Here is a 22,719-nt window from a genome sequence, read left to right on the forward strand (position 1 = left end):
GTGTTTATATATATATATATATATATATATATATATATATATATATATATATATATATATATATATATAATAATACTACTACTATTGTAATATTATAATATACATGATGAGCCATAACGTTATCCTTGTTTCTACGCTAACTGTATCAGCTCCACTTACTGTATAGCTACACTTTGTAGGTCTATAGTTACAGACTGTAGTTCATCTGTTTCTCTGATACTTTGTCAGCCCCCTTTTACCCTGTTCTTCAGTGGTCAGGACCCCCTGACATAGCAGGTACTATTTACTGTCACTGCTGGACTGAGAAAGGTCCACCAACCAAAAATATCCAGCCAACTGCGTCCTGTGGACTAGAGAATGACCAACACAAACTATGCAGCAGGAGATGAGCTATCATCTCTGACTTTACATTTAATCTAATACATCCAAATAGTACCTGCTCACATTTTGTTTTCTTTGCCTTTTTGAGAAAACATTCCAGTGTTGTTCGGTCATTAATGAAGGTCAAGGGCCTAAGTAGAATTTAACTTCTATGGCCCCTTTGATTGCCAGGGGTTCCACAGTGGAATACTGTTGTTCTGGAGAAACAGCTTGCAAGTGATGTAGAGAATGGGATGCTCTTCTCACCAAAGTGCTGGGCCAGCGTGGCCCCTAGACCCACCTCCAAGGTGTTGGGTCTAAATCCCAGGAAGTTCCCCCTCTAGCCGTTCGCTACTTGACACTGCTCACTTAGACAGCTCTGGTGTCTTTTATACTTCATTTAGGGGACTTTTGCCTGAGTGGTGCCACCTTTCATTTCAACTGCCACTAAGACCACACTTGGATGTGGGCGAGTAACAGCATCTCTGTCATTTGAGTTCACCATTTTCTCTAGACACTTAGATAATGCTGACACCTTGTGACAGCATGCAGTCACTGCCACTGGGGTAAATTCCTTTCGCAGTTGCTAGACGGCAGTGTCAACCCCTAGTTTTCTGTTTGGAGGATTTGGAGGGAACCTTAAGTATGTTTGGCATGTAAGGGCTCCAGAGACATGTTCTTTAAAACCTTTGTTGGGGAATTGTGTTCTTTGTCTCAACAAGGATTTTGGTTGTACTGGATTTTGTTCTGGGTGTATCTTATTATGTGACCTTATTCCAAATCCTGACGATCTGTTTTGGTGTTTAAACTGGACATTTGGGTTCTGTGAGTCAAGGACCAACTTCCAACTTCATGTGACTATGAAGAACTTTACTATAGTCATCTGGTATCCTGCGAAGAGTCTGGATGGGAAATAAACTTGACTAAATAAACTGGAAACAATTTTGGTTGTTTACATTTTTGTTCTGTATTATTCAAATTATGTGACTCTGCATATACCGTAGTTGAAAATGGATTGTGGGAACATGCTTGGTCAATATGTCTCAAGATAATTCTACAAAGGAAAAGGAACCCACCCTTTACTAATTTCTGTTAACCTCATTCCTTGGTACAAAGGTAAACCCAGTGAGTGTTACAACCTGATCTGTCAGCTGTGTAATGGCAGTGCGGTTGGCTTATATCTGACTGTGAACCTGAGATAGTTTAGTCTGACTAATGTACTCAGTGTTAATCTCCTGAGCAAAAACTAACAGTAACTAGCCATTGTATACCTGTTAGTGTGAACAGTGGTGGACTAACAAGATAACAATGTAAAGGTAATTTGTAGAACCGAGTGGCTTTGAAATAACTTTGCAAAGAAGCAAGATTTATTTGCAACTTACTTACAAGTTTAAGTTGAATGAAAACTTGTTTTGATCTCAAATGAGTTTCCTTTACTATATTGCACCTGTAGGTCTCTGTCAAAATTAGCCACAACTAATTTACTCTAAAATGAAAGTGTTTGTATAAATTCAGAAAAAAAGCCGTGTCAGTCACGACTGCATATGTGGGCATATTTCTATATTGTGCTCTATTTACACAAAGTTAGGTCAGTTCATCATTTATGTTGAACAGACTCTCCCAAAATTGTACCCTGATTGGTGTTCTTGCTTCACGCTTCTTGCATTTTTATACACATATAAACCAAAAGGAATGACACATTTTGCATAATGTAGTGGAGTAAAAATACCTATGGATGTCCTGCTTTCCTTCCACAGTCCAAAGATATGCTAGCTCTGTAGCTAACATGTTAATTCACGGTTAGCTTGCTAGCTCAGTAGCTAGTGCATTAGTTCGTGGTTAGCATATTAGCTCTGTAGTTAGTTAATCCATGCTTAGCTTGTTAGCTCGTTAGCTAGCACATTAGTTCCCAGTTGTCGTGTAAGCTCGTTAGTTAGCGCATTAGTTCGCAGTTGTCGTGTAAGCTCGTTAGTTAGCGCATTAGTTCGTGTTTAGCGTATTAGCTCCGCAGCTAGCATGTTAATTCACAGTTAGCTTGTTAGCTTGCACGTTAGCTCGTGGTTAGCACATTAGCTTCGTAGCTAGCATGGTAATTCATGTTTAGCTTGTTAGCTCGTTTGCTAGTGCGTTAGTTAGCGATTAGCACATTAGTCTCGGCTTATAGCGCAGTAGCTCGACATTAGCACATCGCTTGGTTAGCACGTTAGCTCAGGGACAGTAAGCTGAAGTGTGTGTGTGTGTGTGTGTGTGTGTGTGTGTGTGTGTGTGTGTGTGTGTGTGTGTGTTCTCACACCGCATTTATAGTCTTAAATTAACTCCTTGAGCTCACTTCACAGATAACACTGCATTATCAGACTTTGGGCTTCATTCTCCAACATCTTCCTAAGTTCTTTCTTAGGTTTGTTCTTGAGGAAGGTTCTAAGAACAAGTCTATGTCAGATGAACATGACGTGTTCTTAAACCGCAGAACTGTTCTCATCTTTGTGCTCTTGAGTGTGTAGATTCTGTTCTCACCTAAGAACAAATCCCAAATAAGAAAACCTTGGTGTTCGTCAGAATCTTCATGTAGAAGAAGTTTCTTCTTAAGAATGTTTGAGGAATGACGCCCTTTGTTCACTTAATCACAGAACACACCGGGCTCTCTCTCTCTCTCTCTCTCTCTCTCTCTCTCTCTCTCTCTCTCTCTCTCTCTCTCTCTCCCCCCAACATCTTTACCCTCCATCATCTAGTGGACGTTGCAGGACCTGGTCTGGACCGCATAGAGGACCTGGCGGTGCGCTTGGAGGTGAGGTCCTTGCGTTTAGTGGCCAAACTCCTGCAGTGTTGGAGGTCAGTGCTGTCCTCTGAGGAACGAGGACTGATAAAGGACTATGGTGAAGGAGTGTTCAGCCTTGATGAGGGTGACCCCTTCCCCAAGGTTACCATTGTTCCTGACCTACAGGGATGTCAAGGCCCCCTCCTGGACCGTGAAGAAGAGCTGAGAATGGACCTGTGTTCAGTCTCTGGCAAGTTGCTTTACTCGGCCTGTGTGAAGGTTTTTAATGGGAAGAGACTGGAGAACACTGGAGATCAGTGGCGAGATGCTCTGGGTCTCGCTGACGAGGTGAAGCCACAGTGGAGAGCATTGTATAAACCACCGTTAACTAAAAGAGTGGCAGATCTACAGTGGAGGGTTTTACATGGAATTGTTTCTGTTAACTCTTTTATTTCTCTTTTAAATCCAGAGGTCACTCCAGGATGCCCTTTTCGTTTTGAGAGGGAAACAGTGTTTCACACTTTTATCCACTGTTTAAGGCTACGTCCCCTTTTTGACATTTCAAAGACGGTGTTTCTTTCTTTTAATGTGACTTTTACTGCTCAACTTTTATCCTTGGTTTTAAATATGTCCGGAGAGAGAGGGTCAAGTGTCAGTTACTTAATTTTATTCTTGGTCAGGCCAAACTGGCAGTGTACACGAGTCGGAGAAATCATGTAGCGCAGGCAGCCGACTCCGACGTAGTATGGACTTTCTCTAGGCTGGTCAAATCCAGGATTCTGATTGATTTTAACTACTATAAGTGTCTGTCTGACCTGGAGACTTTTAAAGTGGTGTGGTGTTGCGGGGAGGCAGTGTGCTCAGTTTTAGATGGTGAACTTTGCTTTGCACCTGATTTTATTTAACACAAAGTGGATTGGGCTTTTTTTTTAAATTTATTTTATTTATTCAGCAACCTGTTTGCTTTTATTGCTGGTTTGAGGGCTGAGTTGGCCTGAAGTCACTTTTACAGTCTTTAATGAGACGTGCTTAGAATAAAGTGTTGTTAAAAGTCAAAGTCTCTCTGTCTCTCCCGCTCTCTCACTCCCCCCCTCCCTCTCTCTCTCTCTCTCTCTCTCTCTCTCTCTCTCTCTCTCTCTCTCTCTCTCTCTCACTCTCTCTCTCTCTCTCTCTCTCCCCCCCTCTCTCCTCCCCTGCTCACTCTCTCTCTTTTTCTCTCTCTCTCCCCCTCTCTCTCCCCCCTCTCTCCTTCCCCGCTCTCTCTCGCTCTTTTTCTCTCTCTCGCTCTTTTTCTCTCTCTCACTCTTACTTTGTGTTTGTGTGTTTGTTTTATATAAATCATCTAACCATGAAAGGCATGCAGTTTAATGTAAACCTTGTTCCTTACACAGTTCACAGAGAGACGTTTTGTTTGTATGCATTATTTCTAATAAATGACAAATAAAACCATAATTGCAGACACAATAAGTAACTCAGATACTCAACTACAAATAAAATACTTTCACTTTTTTTAGTACTCTTTTCACCCCTGATTTATAATGGGGATTAGAATCTTTTCTGCATAACTGATCTTCTATTTGCATCAAAGTCGCTTTCAGCGTTTAATGTCTAGGTTTTGATCTGGCCATAGAAGCTGGTTCCAGTAGTGTCTGGAAACTCCACGCACTTTTGCTTGTGAAAGTTAGAGCTTTCTTCTGGCAAGCGTAGATGGAAGACGATAACATCTAAGACAACGTCTTCTGGAAGATTTATAGCTTGACACGGCTTATGAGCTTATGCTGTTGAAAGAGAAGCTTGTAAACAGAGGATCCAACAAGGTCTTTGGAGTGTCATTTATTCTTATATGTTTGATTTACAGAAATGCAGCTGTAAGCAGCCTTAACTAGGGGTCAAAGCAAACTAACAGGGCTTTCTTCTGGTCATCAGGAAAGTCGGTTGTAACTTTTTGGTTACTGACTGGAGCGTAAAGCTGGAGGTGACACCTTTTGTAGGTTATTATATCCACTTTAAACAAGCTAGTTGTTCCTCGCTACTGAAGTTGTGGGCTGGAGGTTAGGGAACCAGCCTTGTGACCGGAAGGTCGCCGGTTCGATCCCCAGAGCCGACAGTGCATGACTGAGGTGTCCTTGAGCAAGACACCTAACCCCCAACTGCCCCTTGGGCGCTGCGGATTGGGCTGCCCACCGCTCTGGGCAAGTGTGCTCACTGCCCTCTAATGTGTGTGTGCTCACTAGTGTGTATGTGGTGTTTCACTTCACGGGTGGGTTAAACGTGGAGGTGAAATTTCCCCGTTGTGGGACTAATAAGGGTCACTATAGCACAGTGTGCAGCAGTGCTTAAATAGCGAACGTCTATGTTAATCCAAGACTTATGGGTGTATCAAAAGTGTGTAATTACTCTACTCCACAAAAAGCAGATGTATTGTTTAAAAAGAGGTATCAGGTGTCTCCAAATACCTCTTTTTTGCATTTTCCTCCATGCGTTTGGCCCCCGTCTTTAAGGGGTGAGTGGAAAAAAACAAAATACGTATTGTCACCGTCCTAAAAGAAGCGCTATTGTACTGAGCGCTGTCCTCGCGAACCAGCATCCATCCATCCATCCATCCATCCATTTTCCAAGCCGCTTCTCCATCAGGGTCACGGGGGGATGCTGGAGCCTATCCCAGCGGTCTTCGGGCGGAAGGCAGGATACACCCTGGACAGGTCGCCAGTCCATCGCAGGGCAGACAGACAGACACTCACACCTAGGGGCAATTTAGCATGTCCAGTTGGCCTGACTGCATGTCTTTGGACTGGGGGAGGAAACCGGAGAACCTGGAGGAAACCCACACAGACACGGGGAGAACATGCAAACTCCACACAGAGAGGACCCAGGCCGCCCGGACGGGGAATCGAACCCAGGCCCTCCTCGCTGTGAGGCAACAGCGCTACCCACCACGGCACCATGCCGTCCACAAACCAGCATTTATTTATTTATTTAAGCTATTAGGATGTTAATTGGTCAGTGTGGCTTTAAGCAGACTTCATACCTTCAGCAATATCGTCTGTCAGAATCTTGTATCTCCAAAGCGGTAACTTTGTCATTTTGGACCATTTTGTTTGTCTGCTCATCGTAAATTGTTTACCTCGTTCAAACAGTAGCTGTATGTATGTAATCCCCGACCAAGGCAAGCACCCTACACTATTCTAATAAGGGTCCTTGGGCAAGACTCCTAACACCACCTTAGCCTACCTGTGTGAGAATGATCAAATTGTAAGTCGCTCTGGATAAGAGCGTCAGCAAAATGCCATTAATGTAATGTAATGTATGCCAATAGGTGAAAACAACAGAAGTGGATATGATATGCCAGTTGCATTGTTCTTGAAATGACTTCTGCCTTTGCCAGGAACAGGTGTGGTTGGTATTGCAACAGTCATAACTCATTCAGCAGGTATGCTGGGACGGGGTGAAAAGTTATATTGCAGCCTGCTCTATTGATTCTCACAGTTTACACAGAACAGCTAATATGGGTGCGTCCTAACAGTTCATTTTCTGGTTAAAACTTTTATTCACAGTAATACTTCAATCTGCCTCAACCACACGACATGAAGCAATTAAATTACATCTTGGAGTGCCGATTTGTTTTGGAAGTACGTTTATAACTGTCATAAAAATCTTATTTGACAGGCTCTTTAACAGATTAAAAAAAGAAAGTATTTTTTTAAGGCAGTGTTGGAAGTGATCCCTCAGTGTTGCCCGCAGTGACGACAGTGACATGTAGACAACAAGGAAATCACGTTTTTCCATCATCACTTCTGTGAAGAGCAGGTTGGGTGGTTGAACATATTTAAATGTGATGCCAGGAAATCTGTTGCAGTTTGACCTTACCTGAAGCTTATGGAGCACGTTCTTCTGTCTGAGGAGAGAAGTGAGTGAGCTGCAGTTTGTAAAATTGTATTATGATGATGAAAACAGCATAGATGCTGGAACTAATCTAAAGTAAGAGTCGTGTTGCTTTATATTGCAGATTTGAATATTTTACTTGTTGTCTGACATTGAAGTCAATGTGACAATGGAGGGTTCAGTTCAAATGCCTGCGCTGTCTCTGAAGATAGTGGCCATCGTATTAATGATAAGTACGTCTTTAAATGCCCTTTTCACAGTTGGCTCAGTCGTCTGGACATCTTTCTCCAGTTTGCTCAATATTTCTTTTCTCTTAATGCTTCACAGGTGGACTTACAAAAGCACAAACAGGTAATGACGCTTTATAATTCATTCTTTTTCTTGTTTTTTTCTTCTTTTTTTTTTGAAGAGGGGTCTAATGTCCTGCCACATACAGTTCAGACCTTCATAAATCAATTCTAAGAACTGAACTTGTTCTCAAGGAGAAGTGTAGACCTGGACCACAGGCTACTGAAACTGCACAGAACCTTAGTTTGGAGGCAGGCGTCTCTGGGCCAGATTCATAAAACGCACTGGTAGATTTACAGTGATGTTAAGAGCAAATAGAGTGGTAGTAAAACTTATGTTCATTCATGAACGAAGATTTTCAGTTTTACCACTTGTGTGATGCGAGGCCACGTTTATGCCTTACTTAATTTAACTATACCTGTAGCAGTTCCCAACACAATGCAAAAAAAAGAAAAAAAAATCATCTGAATTTCTGACCTTTATTTTCCTGGTAAAAAAACGATGTGCACTAAATGATATTTTCACCAGTTCCATGCAACACATCACACATCCATACACTCAGCGGATTACCCAATGTATTAAAAAGATGTGATTTGGTCTGTTTGGATGAAGTAACATGACAGACTTTCTCACTGCTGGTGTGGGATAACAGGAGAAAATAACTTGCTTGAGGTGGATTTCAGATTGACAGGTTCAACTGGTGTTGGTACTTAATATAGCCTCTTCTTGGGGCAGTCATGGGATCCAGCCTCGTGACCGGAAGGTTGCCGGTTCGATCCCCAGAGCCGACAGCACATGACTGAGGTGTCCTTGAGCAAGGCACCTAACCCCCAACTGCTCCCTGGGTGCTGCGGATTGGGCTGCCCACCGCTCCGGGCAAGTGTGCTCACTGCCCCCTAGTGTGTGTGTGCTCACTAGTGTGTATGTGGTGTTTCACTTCACGGATGGGTAAATGCGGAGGTGAAATTTCCCCGTTGTGGGACTAATAAGGGTCACTTAATCTTAATCTTAATCTACCTCCATCGCATTCCATGTTTCGAAATTCCCCCTCTTGCATGCGGAAAAACAGTTCAGCTTAGAATCCAAATGAGCGTTAAACAATTTGATAAGTAGAGATTCTAACTACCTGATGTCACGATTGGCCCCTCCCAATCCGGTCCATGTGCTTTTTGTTTACATGTTGATCTTCCATGTGCTTTTTGTTTTGATCCCAGTCCGGCCCCTTCTTTGGTTACTCCGCCCCTGATTGTTCCCACCTGTGTTTCCACCTGTGGCTTGTGATCCCTATTCAACCCATGTATTTAATCCCTGTGTTCTCCTGAGTGTCTTATTGGTCTGTATTGTGTTTTTATATTGGTTCGGTATTTCTGTGTTTATCATGTCTGACCTGTATCATGCGTCCACCTCCTCGCACCCCGGCGTTACACCTGGTTGACCGGATTTTATTCTTTTAAGGAATAGATTTTCGCAGCTTTAATGCTTCATTCAATATTTCTTCTGTTTACAGTGGATTTGGAATTCAGTTGAAACATGGGAAAGTGACATTTTACAAGTTGATGTAAAGTTAAAAGCATCTCATTTTTATTTGCCCACATTCATCCCTTAAATCTGTAGCTCTGTGTCTTAGAATTCACGTTTTCTTTCTTTGTTTTCATTTGGTCATTTTGGCAGCCAACCGTGGCTTCACTGGGAATGTCTTTAATATGTATGACCTCGTTTACATGTGGATTTTGATTGGCTCTTGCCTACAACAGCAGAGAAAATACTGGAGTTATTTAAACCGCACAAGTTACTGGTGCGCTAATCATTTTGTGTGGCAGTTACATCATACTTTTAAAAATGTGGCCCATTGTCTTTGATACAGATGCAACTTGCCTCTGGAGTTTTTTTCAGGGGGGGGGGGGTTGGACAGATAAAGTGTTACTGTTACACAAGACATACAACACTGGTGGGCAGCCACGGTTTAGCTATTAGCCAGACACAGTTTACACATATGGCAATTTGCAGACACTGTTATGCTTCGTTTTCTACTTGAGATAACATCTTAAAATTAATGCATTTTGGGCTTTTAAAAGATAATATTAATATTAGTTCATCACCGAGTAGGGCTAAAACAAACAATGAAATTGATAGTCAAGCAATCTATTGATTGCTGAAATTAATAATCTATTATTGAGGTCATGAATCACTAAATTACCAAATAACTATGTAACTATCAGCTTTTAAATTAACTTGAGGTTGTTTTATGTATTTGCTACTAACAAAGAAGACAATAAAAATGAAACCTTTATTCAAAAAATTCATTGCTGTGATGAACCTTCCTGCTAATACAAAAGATAAATAAAACACCAATTTTTTCCTGTCAAAATTGAAGACCAAGGATGTGCAAAGTATCAGTAATATACGAAAAATATAATAACACTTTCCTTTAAATTAATTCTGAACTTAAATTTTAAATTTAAACAATGCACGCTGTGCTTTGTGCATAGTTGCGTTGTTGCAGCTAAATTGTACAATTTCAGGTCTTTATTGAAACAGAGGAAAGTCAGCATCTTTATATGTTGTGAGAGGCAGATATTCCCTGCTGCCGAAAAGATGTGCTTTGATGGAGCGGATAGCTGCAATTAGGCCACTGACTAAAATTGTCTTTCATGTCTTGCTAATCACATGTCTTTATAAACCTATTCAGATGTGGGGAATAACTAGCTACATTTACTCAAGTACATGGACTTCAGTAACATATTACATTTACGGCATTTGGCTGACGCTCTTATCCAGAGCGACTTACAATTTGATCATTTTACATAGGTAGGCCAAGGCAGTGTTAGGAGTCTTGCCCAAGGACTCTTATTGGAATAGTGTAGGGTGCTTGTCCAGGTGGGGATTGAACCCCAGTCTACATTGTAGAAGGCAGAGGTGTTAACCACTACACTATCCAACCATTGCTTTTATTAATGGATTTTCACGCTCCTGAGTATTTTTCAAATCATATTACTTTTACTAAAGTAAGTAAAGGTATTTTTTTACTCCATTATATTTTTTTGTTTCATTTTAAGTTAAGTGATACTTTTTAAATCCCACAAACGGGGAAATTCCACCTCCGCATTTAACCCATCCGTGAAGTGAAACACCACATACACACTAGTGAATACACACACACACTAGGGGGCAGTGAGCACACTTGCCCGGAGCGGTGGGCAGCCCTATCCACAGCGCCCGGGGAGCAGTTGGGGGTTAGGTGTCTTGCTCAAGGACACCTCAGTCATGGACTTTCAGCACTGGAGATCGAACCAGCAACCTTTCAGTCACAGGGCCAGTTCCCTCACCTCCAGCCCATGACTGCCCCCAAGTGTTTTATGGTGGCAATATATGTTCTGCTTTATGATTGTTTACATTTCTGACTTCAGAGCTTTGTATTTGAGACCCCAAAAAGTCCATAAAGAGAAGAACAGGGACTCATCATCTTTTTGAATATTCCTTTTTTTCATTTTGCATATTCATATCATTTTTTTTATTAACTCCAGTCAGTAACATCAAAACATTTCTACTAAGGACGAGAAAGAAACGTAATGATGTCATCAACTAATCAACTATTAAATTAGTTGCCAACCATTACGGTATTTTATTTTAGTCAGTTAATCCTTGCACCTCTATCACTGAATCTATGTTTAAACGTTAAACTACCTGTACAGGACACAGTATTGATGCTTGTCTTACTTGCGCCCTGTGTGTGCCACTGAAGTTGATTCATTGTTGACGTTGGAGGCAAGACACTTACATTTTCACTTCAGTGTAAGTAGCTAGATGAAGGCAGTGCAGTGAATTTCAGTGTTATTGTATTCGGGATCAGTTGCAAGGGCATATTGCCATGAAAACCAGAGGCAGCTGCAGTAGTCAAGCCTTGAAGTGCCAAGGGCTTGAAAAAACCTCTGAGTGACCCCCTATTGATTGAATCCTCTGGATGATGTACAGGAGATACCTGTATGTTAGGATTACAGTGTGCTGACTGAACTCTACACCAAATATGCCATTTCAGAATGTTAGATAGAGTGCCACAGCATTTCTCATAGGAGGAAACAAAAATAAAACAAAGCATGTCTTGTGAGTGTCTTATTCAGGACTTAACTGGAATTGTTCTTAAAACAACCTTTTCTTCCTGTATCTAATTCCATGTAACACAAATTTCAGACTTCCGTGTGGAAAATAAGTTTAGCTTGGAGTTACAGAATACTTTTATATACTGTATTGCCAAAAGTATTCCCTCACCCATCCAAATCATTGAATTCAGGTGTTTCAATCACGTTCATGGACACAGGTGTATAAAACCCAGCAGCTAGGCCTGCAGACTGCATGTAAATATTCCATAGTCAAACCTTTTGAGGAATACATGGAGGATTAAGAAAGTTAAATGTTTTATTGATAAAATGTTTAAAAACATCACACACTGTATTATACCCTTTATGCATTTGAGGGTTCATTTGTTTTCGATTAGACAATTTAATACTGTTTTTGGTGTGTGTGGTGTGTGTGTGTGTGTGTTTGTGTGTGTGTGTATGTGACTGTATGTCTTTAACAGCTGCACTCAGTACAGCAGTCTCCGTTTATGACCCGTGCGATACCTATACAGTCCTGGATCAGCCCTGGAGAGCTACTAACGAATCAGGAGATAACGTGTGTGATCGAGACTTTGAGTGGAGCGGCTGGTATCGTCTTCTCTATCATGGGATGAACATTCACATGCCAGAACACTGTAGTTCGGGCTGTACCACCGCTGCTGCTCTGTGGCTAAACGGCTCACATCCGCAGATACAGGATGGAATAGTCACCCGTCAGATCTGTGGTAATGCTGGTGGAAGCTGCTGCTATAGTTACTACAGTACAACCTCCATTCGAGTCAAAGCGTGCCCAGGAAACTTTTCTGTCTATGAATTCATCAAGCCTGTCTCATGTAATTTGGCTTACTGTGCAGGTATCATTCAAGACATTTTTATTACAATGTTGCCATTTTAGGCTAATACTTGATATTTTTGTAATATTAAAGAAATGTGTTCTTGCAGATAGCACCACACTAACTCCAACCAACTTCTCAAGTGGAGTCATTCAAGAAACCAATACAAGTACGTAGCTGTAATGATCTTTTGCTTAAGCTTCATAAGCTACAAATGTTTAAAAATGATTTATAACTCTTAATAGTAATGCTCCATTTTCTATGACAGTGTAATTTTTTAGTTTAAGCATCGCCTATGTGCACACCCTTGCAACGGAATCAGCATTGTCCACATGCTGGCAAAGACTGTGGAAATCATTTTAGGAGTTACGGGCCAAATTTATAAAAAAACATTTTTCTTAGCCCCAGTTGCTGCCAATATTTACAGCAGTTCCAGTTCTTTACAAGATTGCCACATAACTTTATTTGGTTCCGTTTTGCAGCAACAGACTCCAGCTTTGACCCATGCTATAACTATACTGCCCTGGACGACTACTGGAGAGATATTCACACAAACTACAGAGGACATGATGACACCCGTGTAGAATGGAAGGGCTGGTATCGACTGTATCTTCAAGGACAAAGTGCTCAAATGTCTGAGTGGTGTGGCTATCAGATTACATGTGGTGGTTTTACTCCGCTGATCCTCAGAGGTTCACATCCTCAGGTTGGGGACGGAATTGTGACTCGTGACGTAATTGGATCTCGCTGGCTCTTCATTTCCTGCAATTACTACAAATCTAACCCCATCCAAGTCAAGGCTTGCCCTGGAAATTATTACGTCTATAAACTTGTTAAACCAGACGTATCGATCCCGGTTCCTTCATACTGTGCAGGTACAGTAAAAGCCCTCTTTAATAACTTTTTATATCCCTCTATTATCAACTCTTTGGATTTTCATCTGGTCACATGATCTATTTCTTTCAAAAAGAAAGGGCTAACCAGATGTCATTAGAGGTTCAATACTAAATTCAGTTTTATCATGCTGGTACATAACGTCAGTGAAACATTTTTAAAAACCTTGTTTCAATTACAGTTTCTTTTAGCAACTCCACTATAGACCCCTGCTACAACTATACTGCCCTGAATGATACTTGGAGAAACAGCACTGACTCCACCACAAATTCACACTGTGATATGAATATCAACTGGGTCGGCTGGTATAGGCTGTTCTATCAGGGATCAAGTGCCAAAATGCCAGAATCATGTGTCAGGCCAGACAACTGTGGCACTAACACCCCACTGTGGCTCAATGGCTCTCATCCACGCCTAGAAGACGGAGTGGTAGTACGCAAATCTGCGGATCAAATTTCGGAGACTGCTGTTTTTTCAAAATCTTTTCCATTCAAGTGAAGGCTTGCCCAGGAAATTACTATGTGTATGAGTTGTCAAACCAACCTTCTGCTCTGCAGCCTATTGCACAGGTAATGTACTGATTCAGATGCTTGAAAATCTTATCTTACATGTAATCAGATCTTGGTTTGGAAATAGTAATGGCTAAAGCAGGTCCTCCGTGACTTTCTTCTAACTTTTTCAGTTTTCACTTTCAGATACTAGCAACATAACTGGCACCAGCACACCAACAACTACCCCACAGAGTAAGAGCTACTTTATGTATTTGTCAGTGTTTCTTTAAAGTGTATGGTGGACGTAACCATTAGAAGATTAATAAATTGTGGCCTAGAAGAGATGTATATGTTCAGAGGGCTGTGGCATTGGTATTAAGGGGACCAGTGTGTGCCAGGAAAACAAGTATAGGCGGCAATCTTTAGAGATTGGCTTCAACTTCAAATTTTTGAATGGAGCAGTCACAAAAACTACAACATACAATTTGGCTACGTTTACACAGTTTAAAGCAGTAAAATGGCCCAAATCTGATTTTCTCACCAAACCAGATTTTTTCGATTGGCTGTTTAAATGTAAATTATCATTTAAATGTGACCTATATGCTACGTCAGTCTGAACTGATCAGCTCCTAAACCGACCCACATGCACAAAAGAACAATGCCTAACATGCCTCATCCAGAGGCAAAGAATTACGACAGCTGGAAAACATCAGTCGTTCCCAGAGCTTTTAGTATTGTTTTCACCAGCACCACAGGAGCAATCATAAAGTTCCAATGGTTGCAATTCGGCCACTTCTTGTTTCGGGTCCTCGAATGCTGTTAAACGGTTCTCTAATGATGCAGCCTTGGTTTCCTCCATTTCAAGATTTGGTCGAAACCTCTTCAAACAAGGAGTGGCTGTGATGAGTCTCAGCACCACGAAGCGATGTTGTATTTCAAGTATTTCAAGGACTAGTCAGACTTGCCGCCAGATACGCGGATACATATTTCAGAACCACAAGCGTCTCAAATCGGAATTGAAAATGTCAGATTAAATGCATTTTTTGCTGTTCACAAAGACACACATCTGTGTCACATACGGAGAAAAAGATCTGATTTGTGCCGACTTTACCTGCTGTGTAAACATAGCTTTTGTTTATGTTTTGGTACTGAAGTGCCTCCCTGGTTTCAGCTGCAGAGAAACAAATAGTTGTATTTTGTATTCCTGTACCCCAAGTAATATATTCAGATGACATGGCAAAATAGATTTTCACATAGATTTTCAGAGAATATGCAGTCAGCATTTCAGTTCGGAGGACTATGAGTGTTCCCTGCAGGCAGAGTTAACTGGTCATCCAGTGTTTACATTTTTTTTGGAACACAAAAAATTCTCCCCGCATCTCAAACCTAAAAAATTAAATTGGAGGGTTTGAAGTGTGCAAATTAGACTTCTTTTTTTCTGAGTTTTATTTCAAGTTAACTCATAAAATGGATTTCATTGGTTAAAAATGGTCAGTGGTAGCCTGTTCCTTTCCCTCAGCTGGCCACTGCTACTGTCCCTGCTTTTCTGCTTTTCTTTCAGTTGAACTCTGGAATTCTGGAGTAGAATTAGAATTTTGAACCAACACACTGTGGATTTAGACCTTTAGAACACACACACTAGGGGGCATTAAAATTTTTCTGGTCAGCCTTAAATAGACCAGTAGGAACATATAGCTGCTTCATTTAGGGTTGCATTAAGAGTTGATGGCTTTATTTTTTCTCCTTACATTTGGGTGATGTCTTCACAAATCACTTAGCATATTTGAGGTATTCTTTTGATCTACTACTCTTTGACCATCTGCATTCCTCTCCACAATTGCTAAAAATGAGTAAAAAGGCTTATAAAACCTCATGTTTTTGTGAATCAGCTTATCTCACACTTAAAAATCTGAAAAATCCAACTTGATTCATTCATTGACTCTAAACTGAAGTAAATTTACTCTAAAGTTAAACATCCCTCATGAAGGACTTACTGTGGAGGAAACCTATCATAGTTTTACTCGATTGAGAGACCTCACAGGTAGGTTATGCAATGTTTTTACAAAAATGATTATTACTTCATGCGTATTGTGACGTTTGATTGTGTGTTTTCCAGACCACATTCTAGTAGCACGACTGAGAGTCCTGACCAGCAATAACCTGACAGACACCAACAACCAAATGATTGTTGTGCAGAATGTAAGTTATTACCTTATTTCTTATTTCTTATTGCAATCAAACTTTCTAATAAACATTCACTGTAGTTATGCACTTCTCCTTTATCCCTGCATTCAAATCTCATACCTGCTCCTCAATTCTAAAAATACTGGAGAAATTCAAAACGGAAACAATATTGCTTTTCAGCTTCAGGATGAACTGAGGAGGTGGGGTGTGGCATCCGCTGTAAGAGTGAAAGTGAAACGCGTTCAGAAGAAAAGTCCCTGACTGTTGATTCTGTGAGCCAAAAGAATCTGGTTATACTTCACTGTGTGAAAAACTCCCAGAATATATTTGCTTAATTAATTGTTGTGGTATTTTGGCATGTAATACTGTAAAATACTTCCTAAAATTCATAACCCGAATTCCAATGAAGTTGGGACGTTGTGTAAAACATAAATAAAAACAGAATACAATGATTTGCAAATCCTTTTCAACCTATATTCAATTGAATACACTACAAAGACAAGATATTTAATGTTCAAATGGATAAACTTTATTGTTTTTTGATGCCTGCAACACGGTCCAAAGAAGTTGGGACGGGGCAAAAAAAGACTGGGATAGTTGAGGAATGCTCTAAAAACACCTGTTGCCAATGTTTGCCATCGGTCAGCACCAACTTTAACCTCACTCCAGCTCTACTGTCATTACTAAGCTGTGCAAGAACATTATAGTCAATTTTCTTAATTTGAATTTTGCATAAATATCATGAATATGGGTTGAAATCATATTATTTAAATACATTAAATAAGTCTGTTCATTTATTTTGGGGTAATCTTGGGTTGAATTTCTCTTGTGCTCTAACTCATTGACTTTGAGGTTAAAATTATGGTTCTAGAGCAGGAAAACTTTTAAATATAAAGGCTGGAAAATTACAAGATTCTAAAAATATTATTGGAGACATTTGCTCAACTTTGATTCTGTTTCAATGTATGACCCATAATTCATTATACATTCATAATACATTATTTCTTCCTGTATTGTTTTAACTAGACAGCCAAAATGGAGGTAATCAGGACAAAACTGAATAAAGTTCAATGAGAACACCTTGCAGTCTTGTGGATTTTGTAATTACCTGCACCCACAAGGCACAACTTGGCACTACTGCTGGACTATGTGTAGTGCAAGGGCCTATATGTGGGCAAGCATATCTCATTGTTATAACTACAACATCAAGATCAGTTTCATAGGAGTTCATTCATTGTTACTAAATAGTAAGTCTTATGATTAGATTAGATGTACCTCTTAAAAATGTCAAAACCCAGGCATAAGAAACTCAGCCCACTTCAGCTAAGAGCCAACTCACTATGTAAGATTTTTTGTTAAAATTAATAATAAATAAACATTTCAGAAGGAAAAGCCCTAGAATATGGTGCGCGTTAGGTCTTGGCAATATATATTCTTCATAACTTTCAAATTTCATAGGCTACATTCAAAAGGTGGGTGTCATATGAGAGCTGGAACTGTCTTCTTTCCGGTCAAATAGATGGTGATGTCATTTTAAACCCTTATAATAAAAGAAGCTGAACTCAATTTTTTTCTACAGAAAGTTGAGCCATTTTTCCATAAATCTGAGCTGTAAACTGGATCCCAGATGGCGTCTCTTCAGCGATCTGCTCTGTAAAAATTATTTTTATAAAAAAATACAAAGAGTGTCTAAGATTTTTGGCTTTCAGCAGTAAATTGTAAGCATATAGTAATATGTGTAGATCATGAAACACATGCTCTGTTCATTTGAGGGGAGCTTTTACAAAAAAAAAGATATTTATTTCATCCCGTTACTGAATAATTTGCCTTATGATTTAATCATGTAAATTCAAATGGAAAAACCAAAATATACCCCGGAGAATATGAGGTTAAAAAATAACCTAACTGAATAATTGGATGACTTTGATAGTAGAGGTTTAAGGCCAACCAGTAAGACTTCAGTTTTAGCAGTTTTTAGCATGAGAAAGTTATTATGCATCCAAAGCTATAAATCAGAAATACAATCAATTAGTGTACTGGGAGGGGTATCTGAGGGTGAGTGTGTACTGAGATATAAGTGAATATCATCAGCATAACAATGGAAGTTTAGGCCATGGCTACGAATAATCTGCCCAAGGGGTGAAATGTAAATTAAGAAAAGTAGGGGTCCAAGAACTGAGCCCTGCGGGACACCACATTTAACAGGAGAGGAGGAGGACTTATGTGGGCCTAATGTAATAAACTGGTGTCTGTCTGTAAGATATGACTGTATATAAATATATATTTATAATGAGCACATTACCTCATAAACCATTTGGAAGAAAGCAAGCTTGAACTTAAATAATTAAAACTGAGAACAAATGAAAATTCATCAAAACAGAGCCTCTCCCAGACTAAAACAGTAATTGCAAAATAGTTCAGAGATGTTGACTTTATCAGAGAAAGAAAGAAGACAACCACCCCACGTGAAAAATATAATATATGCTTCATTTGTTAATTTTGGGTTATATGTTTTCCAGCATTTATACCACTTGGTTCATTTTACTTTCTAATTGTATTGCAGAGGAAAGGGCAAGGAACTGCCCCAGAGGTATCTTTATGGTGTGTTTATATTTATGTGTGAGCAGAGGGAGAGAGAGAGAAAGAGAGGCATTAGCTGTGATAGAGAACGAGCGGTTAGAAAAAGAAAAGCATGACTGTGGCCGACAACAGCTGGAAAATAAAGCACCATGTCTTTTGTGAAAGCAGTGTCTTTTTAATATCAGTGAAAGCTACAAAATTCCTCCTTTATTTTCCTAGGAATTAATGAAAACTGTTATTATCAGTTTCCAAATCAGCCTCTCGAAAATTGCAGATATCTCCATTTTTCACAACTCAACTTCAGGGAACAGCTGTATAATTATTCGAAAAGTCTTGCCTTTTAAGCACAGCATTACTGCAAAATATGAATCAATTTAGATAGGTCTGACTTATTCTGACACATCGGGACCTAAATCCATGAGTGATGTTCTGATTTTGAAAGTGGTTTGTATATACACAACAATCACCTGAGCCTTTGAAATTTGTCTTGACTTCAGTTTGCCCTGGCAACGCTAAATATAGTGACAATAAACTATATCATTATGTAATAACGTTTCAAGCAACATATTGCATGATGATAAATTCAACATAGGTTGAAGATCCTTAAAATGTTCTCTGAACAATAGATTAAAAGGTTTTCACACACACACACACACACACACACACACATCTTCTAAGCCACTTCTCCTTCTAGATGCTGGAACCTATCCCAGCTGTCATTGGGTGAAAGGCGGGATACACCCTGGACAGGTTGCCAGTCCATCGCAGGGCATAAAAGATTTTCTTTAAACCTTCATTAGAACTTGTAGGTTACTTTAGCCAAAGGTGTGGGAATGTTCCCTGCTAGCTGGGAATGGAGGGAAATATAGACCCGTCATCATGACAAGTTAACACCATATGCAAATAAGGAATAGGGTAGAAGGAAAACCAGTTGTAGTCCTTTGGATTAGGTTGCAATTGCATTTTTAACAGGTAATCAGTAACTACTACAGGGAAAAGTGTAACACAGCCTCCCAAAGACATTCTTTACAGTTTATAGGACAAACAGGGTCTCCGTGTGTGTTTGTGCTTCTCCAGGCACCAGCCTTTCACACAATCAGGCCTGCTTGGCAGAGAACTGCCCTGTGAGCCATACAGCATAATATGATCTGAATATGAAAAATCTCTTAAATAAAAAAAAGCTTTACAGAAATCTATACAGAAAAAAACTGACTCCTGACAACCACCTGGAAGACCTAGTAGACCACCAAAACTGCCCCCATCCAATAAACAGCACTTAAAATTTTCATCTTCGAGAGAGAGGAGAAAAATCAAGGTCCACTCTTGCTTCAGATCTGACCGTCCTTCCACTGTGAGAAGACAACGCTATCGGTCTGAAAAGACAGACATCAAGAAGCCTCTACTGAGACAAGGAAATTTGAACTTCATGAACATGAACTTCAAAACTGATGTCTGAGATGTGCAGTGAGGTTTTACAGGCTGATAAGTTTCATATCACGATGAGCAGAAAATGCAACCAATGCGTAAGACTGAACTTTGGAGATGTGGAAAAACAATCCCTGCAGATTTCTTTAAAAATCTGAAAGTGAGTCTCCTGAAATGCTTAGAAGCTGTAATAAAATGTGGACATGGTAAATATTCGAATAAATTGTTACATTTAGTTGTTGAGGCTTGCGTGCAGTTTTGTGTTAAGTATGTTTTTTTGCTTTTTTAATGACACTAAAAATTGAAGAACTTGGACTTCATGACCGTTTTGACAGGAAGTTTTCACGCATGACACTCCACTGTGATTGACGACTCAGATCTGTACGATAAAATGATGTGGAAAGCTGTGTAATGGTGTGACGAGAAGAATGTTTAGGTTTAAAATAACAAGGTCACGGAAGAATTCCATTGTCTAGTACAGGCACATCAGTTCACCCTCTGCTGGAAAAGCAGGTCTGAGAGACTAGAAGAGCCACATCTCACATCTGGAGTATTTCACTGTGGAGTGAAATACTCCACAGACTTCAAGGTCCAGTCTGACGTTCCATTATAGAACTGTGGTGACCTACTTAAATGGCCTCCTTATAGTTTTACAAGACTTTACTTGAGAGTGGGAACCGTTATCCTGTATAATGACTGCATTCTCTGAAAATAGTGACCGCTGGGTTGATGACGAATGTGTTTGGTATTTGAAACTTGATATTGTGGTTTGACATCAGTGACTTATTCAGTGCTTTGTTTGAAATACATAAGCGAAGCTTCAGAAGCAGAAAAAATAATTATGTTGTTATATAATGGCTGCTTTTGCATGTCATTGCTTTCTTTTGCTCTGGCATTGTGAGAATATCATGCTTTACTGGCAACCATTCAAAATTCCCTTTACCTGCAGTTTTAGAAACATATAATTGCATACAGTCCTAAGCGAAGACAAAGTCGTAAGCAAATGGCACTTTGTTGATTTCATGCGTTAGAGTAAGTTTGGTCCATTCATGGCAAACTGTCCTTAATTCCTCGAGGACATGAGGGTCCCACTGATGTAATTTTAAAACCTTCCATGAATTTTCAATGGGATTCGAGTCAGGAGTTAAGGGCCATGCAGGCACCTTCACCTCTTCCAGAAAACAGTCTTTGGTTGTATGTTTTGGATAGTGGATTTGTTGAAACGTCCATCTTCTCCCCTGTTCTTGGCTGAAGAGATTAAATTCTCCTCTAATATGTTGTGGTACATTGCTCCATTCATGTTTCCTTGCCCCTGAACCATTTACAGAAAAGCATGCTCACATCATGATGCTCCCGCCTTCATACTTCACTGTGGGAATGCCGTTTTCAGGATCATACATGCAGCTCTTTTTCTCTAAACATGGCGAGCTGAAATATAAAGAGTGAGAGTGCCTGAGTGCAAATTTTAGACCTACATCTTGGTGCTTCTTAATTCTGCAAGTCTTCTAAAAGCTAAAAAGGCAGACATACAATCACCTTTGTAGCATCTAATTTTTATTTTCAGTCGTAGGTCATGAAGCTAGTGAAGTGTAAGCTAAGCTACAACCCCAATTCCAATGAAGTTGGGATGTTGTATAAAACATAAATAAAAACAGAATACAATGATTTGCAAATCCTTTTCAACCTATATTCAATTGAATACACTACAAAGACAAGATATTTAATGTTCAAATGGATAAACTTTATTGTTTTTTGCAAATATTCACTCATTTTGAATTTGATGCCTGCAACACGTTCTAAAGAAGTTGGGACAGGGGCGTGTTTACCACTGTGTTACATCATCTTTCCTTTTAACAACACTCAAGCGTTTGGGAACTGAGGACACTAATTGTTGAAGCTTTGTAGGTGGAATTCTTTCCCATTCTTACTTTATGTACAACTTCAGCTGCTCAGCAGTCCGGGGTCTCCGTTGTCGTATTTTGCACTTCATAATGCGCCACACATGTTCAATGGGAGAACGGTCTGGACTGCAGGCAGGCCAGTCTAGTACCTGCACTCTTTTGCTACGAAGCCACGCTGTTGTAACATGTGCAGAATATGGCTTGGCATCGTCTTGCTGAAACAAGCAGGACGTCCCTGAAAAAGACGTTGCTTGGATGGCAGCAGATGTTGCTCCAAATCCTGTATGTACCTTTCAGCATTAATGGTGCCTTCACAGATGTGGAAGTTACCCATGCCATGGGCAGTAACACACCACCAGACCATCAGAGACGCTGGCTTTTGAACTTTGCGCTGATAACAATCCGGATAGTCCTTTTCCTCTTTGGCCCAGAGGACACGACGTCCATGATTTCCAAAAACAATTTGAAATGTGGACTCGACAGACCACAGGACACTTTTCCACTTTGCAGCAGTCCATCTCAGATGAGCTCGGGCCCAGAGAAGCCCTGCTATGGACTGGCGACCTGTCCAGGGTGTAGCCTGCCTTCCGCCCGATGACCGCTGTGATAGGCTCCAGCACCCCCCCTCCCCTGAGGGAGAAGCGGCTTAGAAAATGGATGGATGGACTTTGCATGGCAGAGTTTTAACTTGTACTTGTAGATGGAGCGACGAACTGTGTTCACTGACAGTGGTTTTCTGAAGTGTTCCTGAGGCCATGTGGGAATATACGTTACAGAATGATGTGGGTTTATAATGAAGTGCTGGCTGAGGGATCGAAGGTCACAGGCATTCAATGTTGGTTTTCTGCCATGCCGCTTTCTTGCAGAGATTTCTAAGGAATTCCTAAATTCCTTGTTTTCCACGTTGAGAAACGTTGTTCTTAAACTGTTGGACTATTTGCTCACGCAGTTGTTCACAAAGTGGTGAACCTCGCCCGTCCTTGCTTGTGAACGACTGAGCCTTTCAGGGAT

The 22,719-nt window shown here is 40.3% G+C and overlaps 1 protein-coding gene across 2 annotated transcripts; it reads left to right on the forward strand.

The window, feature by feature from the left end:
• Nucleotides 1-6,794: 6,794 nt before the first annotated feature.
• On the forward strand, nucleotides 6,795-16,970 carry LOC108435025. 2 transcript variants are annotated; one of them, XM_037544441.1, is made up of 10 exons: nucleotides 6,795-7,022; nucleotides 7,122-7,230; nucleotides 7,325-7,348; nucleotides 11,862-12,254; nucleotides 12,343-12,402; nucleotides 12,716-13,108; nucleotides 13,309-13,696; nucleotides 13,823-13,870; nucleotides 15,735-15,817; nucleotides 15,983-16,970. In XM_037544441.1, exons 2-7 carry the CDS (start codon nucleotides 7,167-7,169, stop codon nucleotides 13,623-13,625), a joined length of 1,251 nt encoding a protein of 416 aa, XP_037400338.1. In that variant the 5' UTR covers nucleotides 6,795-7,022; nucleotides 7,122-7,166; the 3' UTR covers nucleotides 13,626-13,696; nucleotides 13,823-13,870; nucleotides 15,735-15,817; nucleotides 15,983-16,970. The 2 variants fall into 2 exon arrangements, with proteins under 2 accessions (XP_037400338.1, XP_037400337.1); XM_037544440.1 differs by having other exon boundaries at nucleotides 7,156-7,230.
• The last annotated feature ends 5,749 nt before the right edge of the window (nucleotides 16,971-22,719 follow it).

The sequence above is a fragment of the Pygocentrus nattereri genome, chromosome 13 (assembly GCF_015220715.1).
Source record: "Pygocentrus nattereri isolate fPygNat1 chromosome 13, fPygNat1.pri, whole genome shotgun sequence".
Taxonomy (NCBI): domain Eukaryota; kingdom Metazoa; phylum Chordata; class Actinopteri; order Characiformes; family Serrasalmidae; genus Pygocentrus; species Pygocentrus nattereri.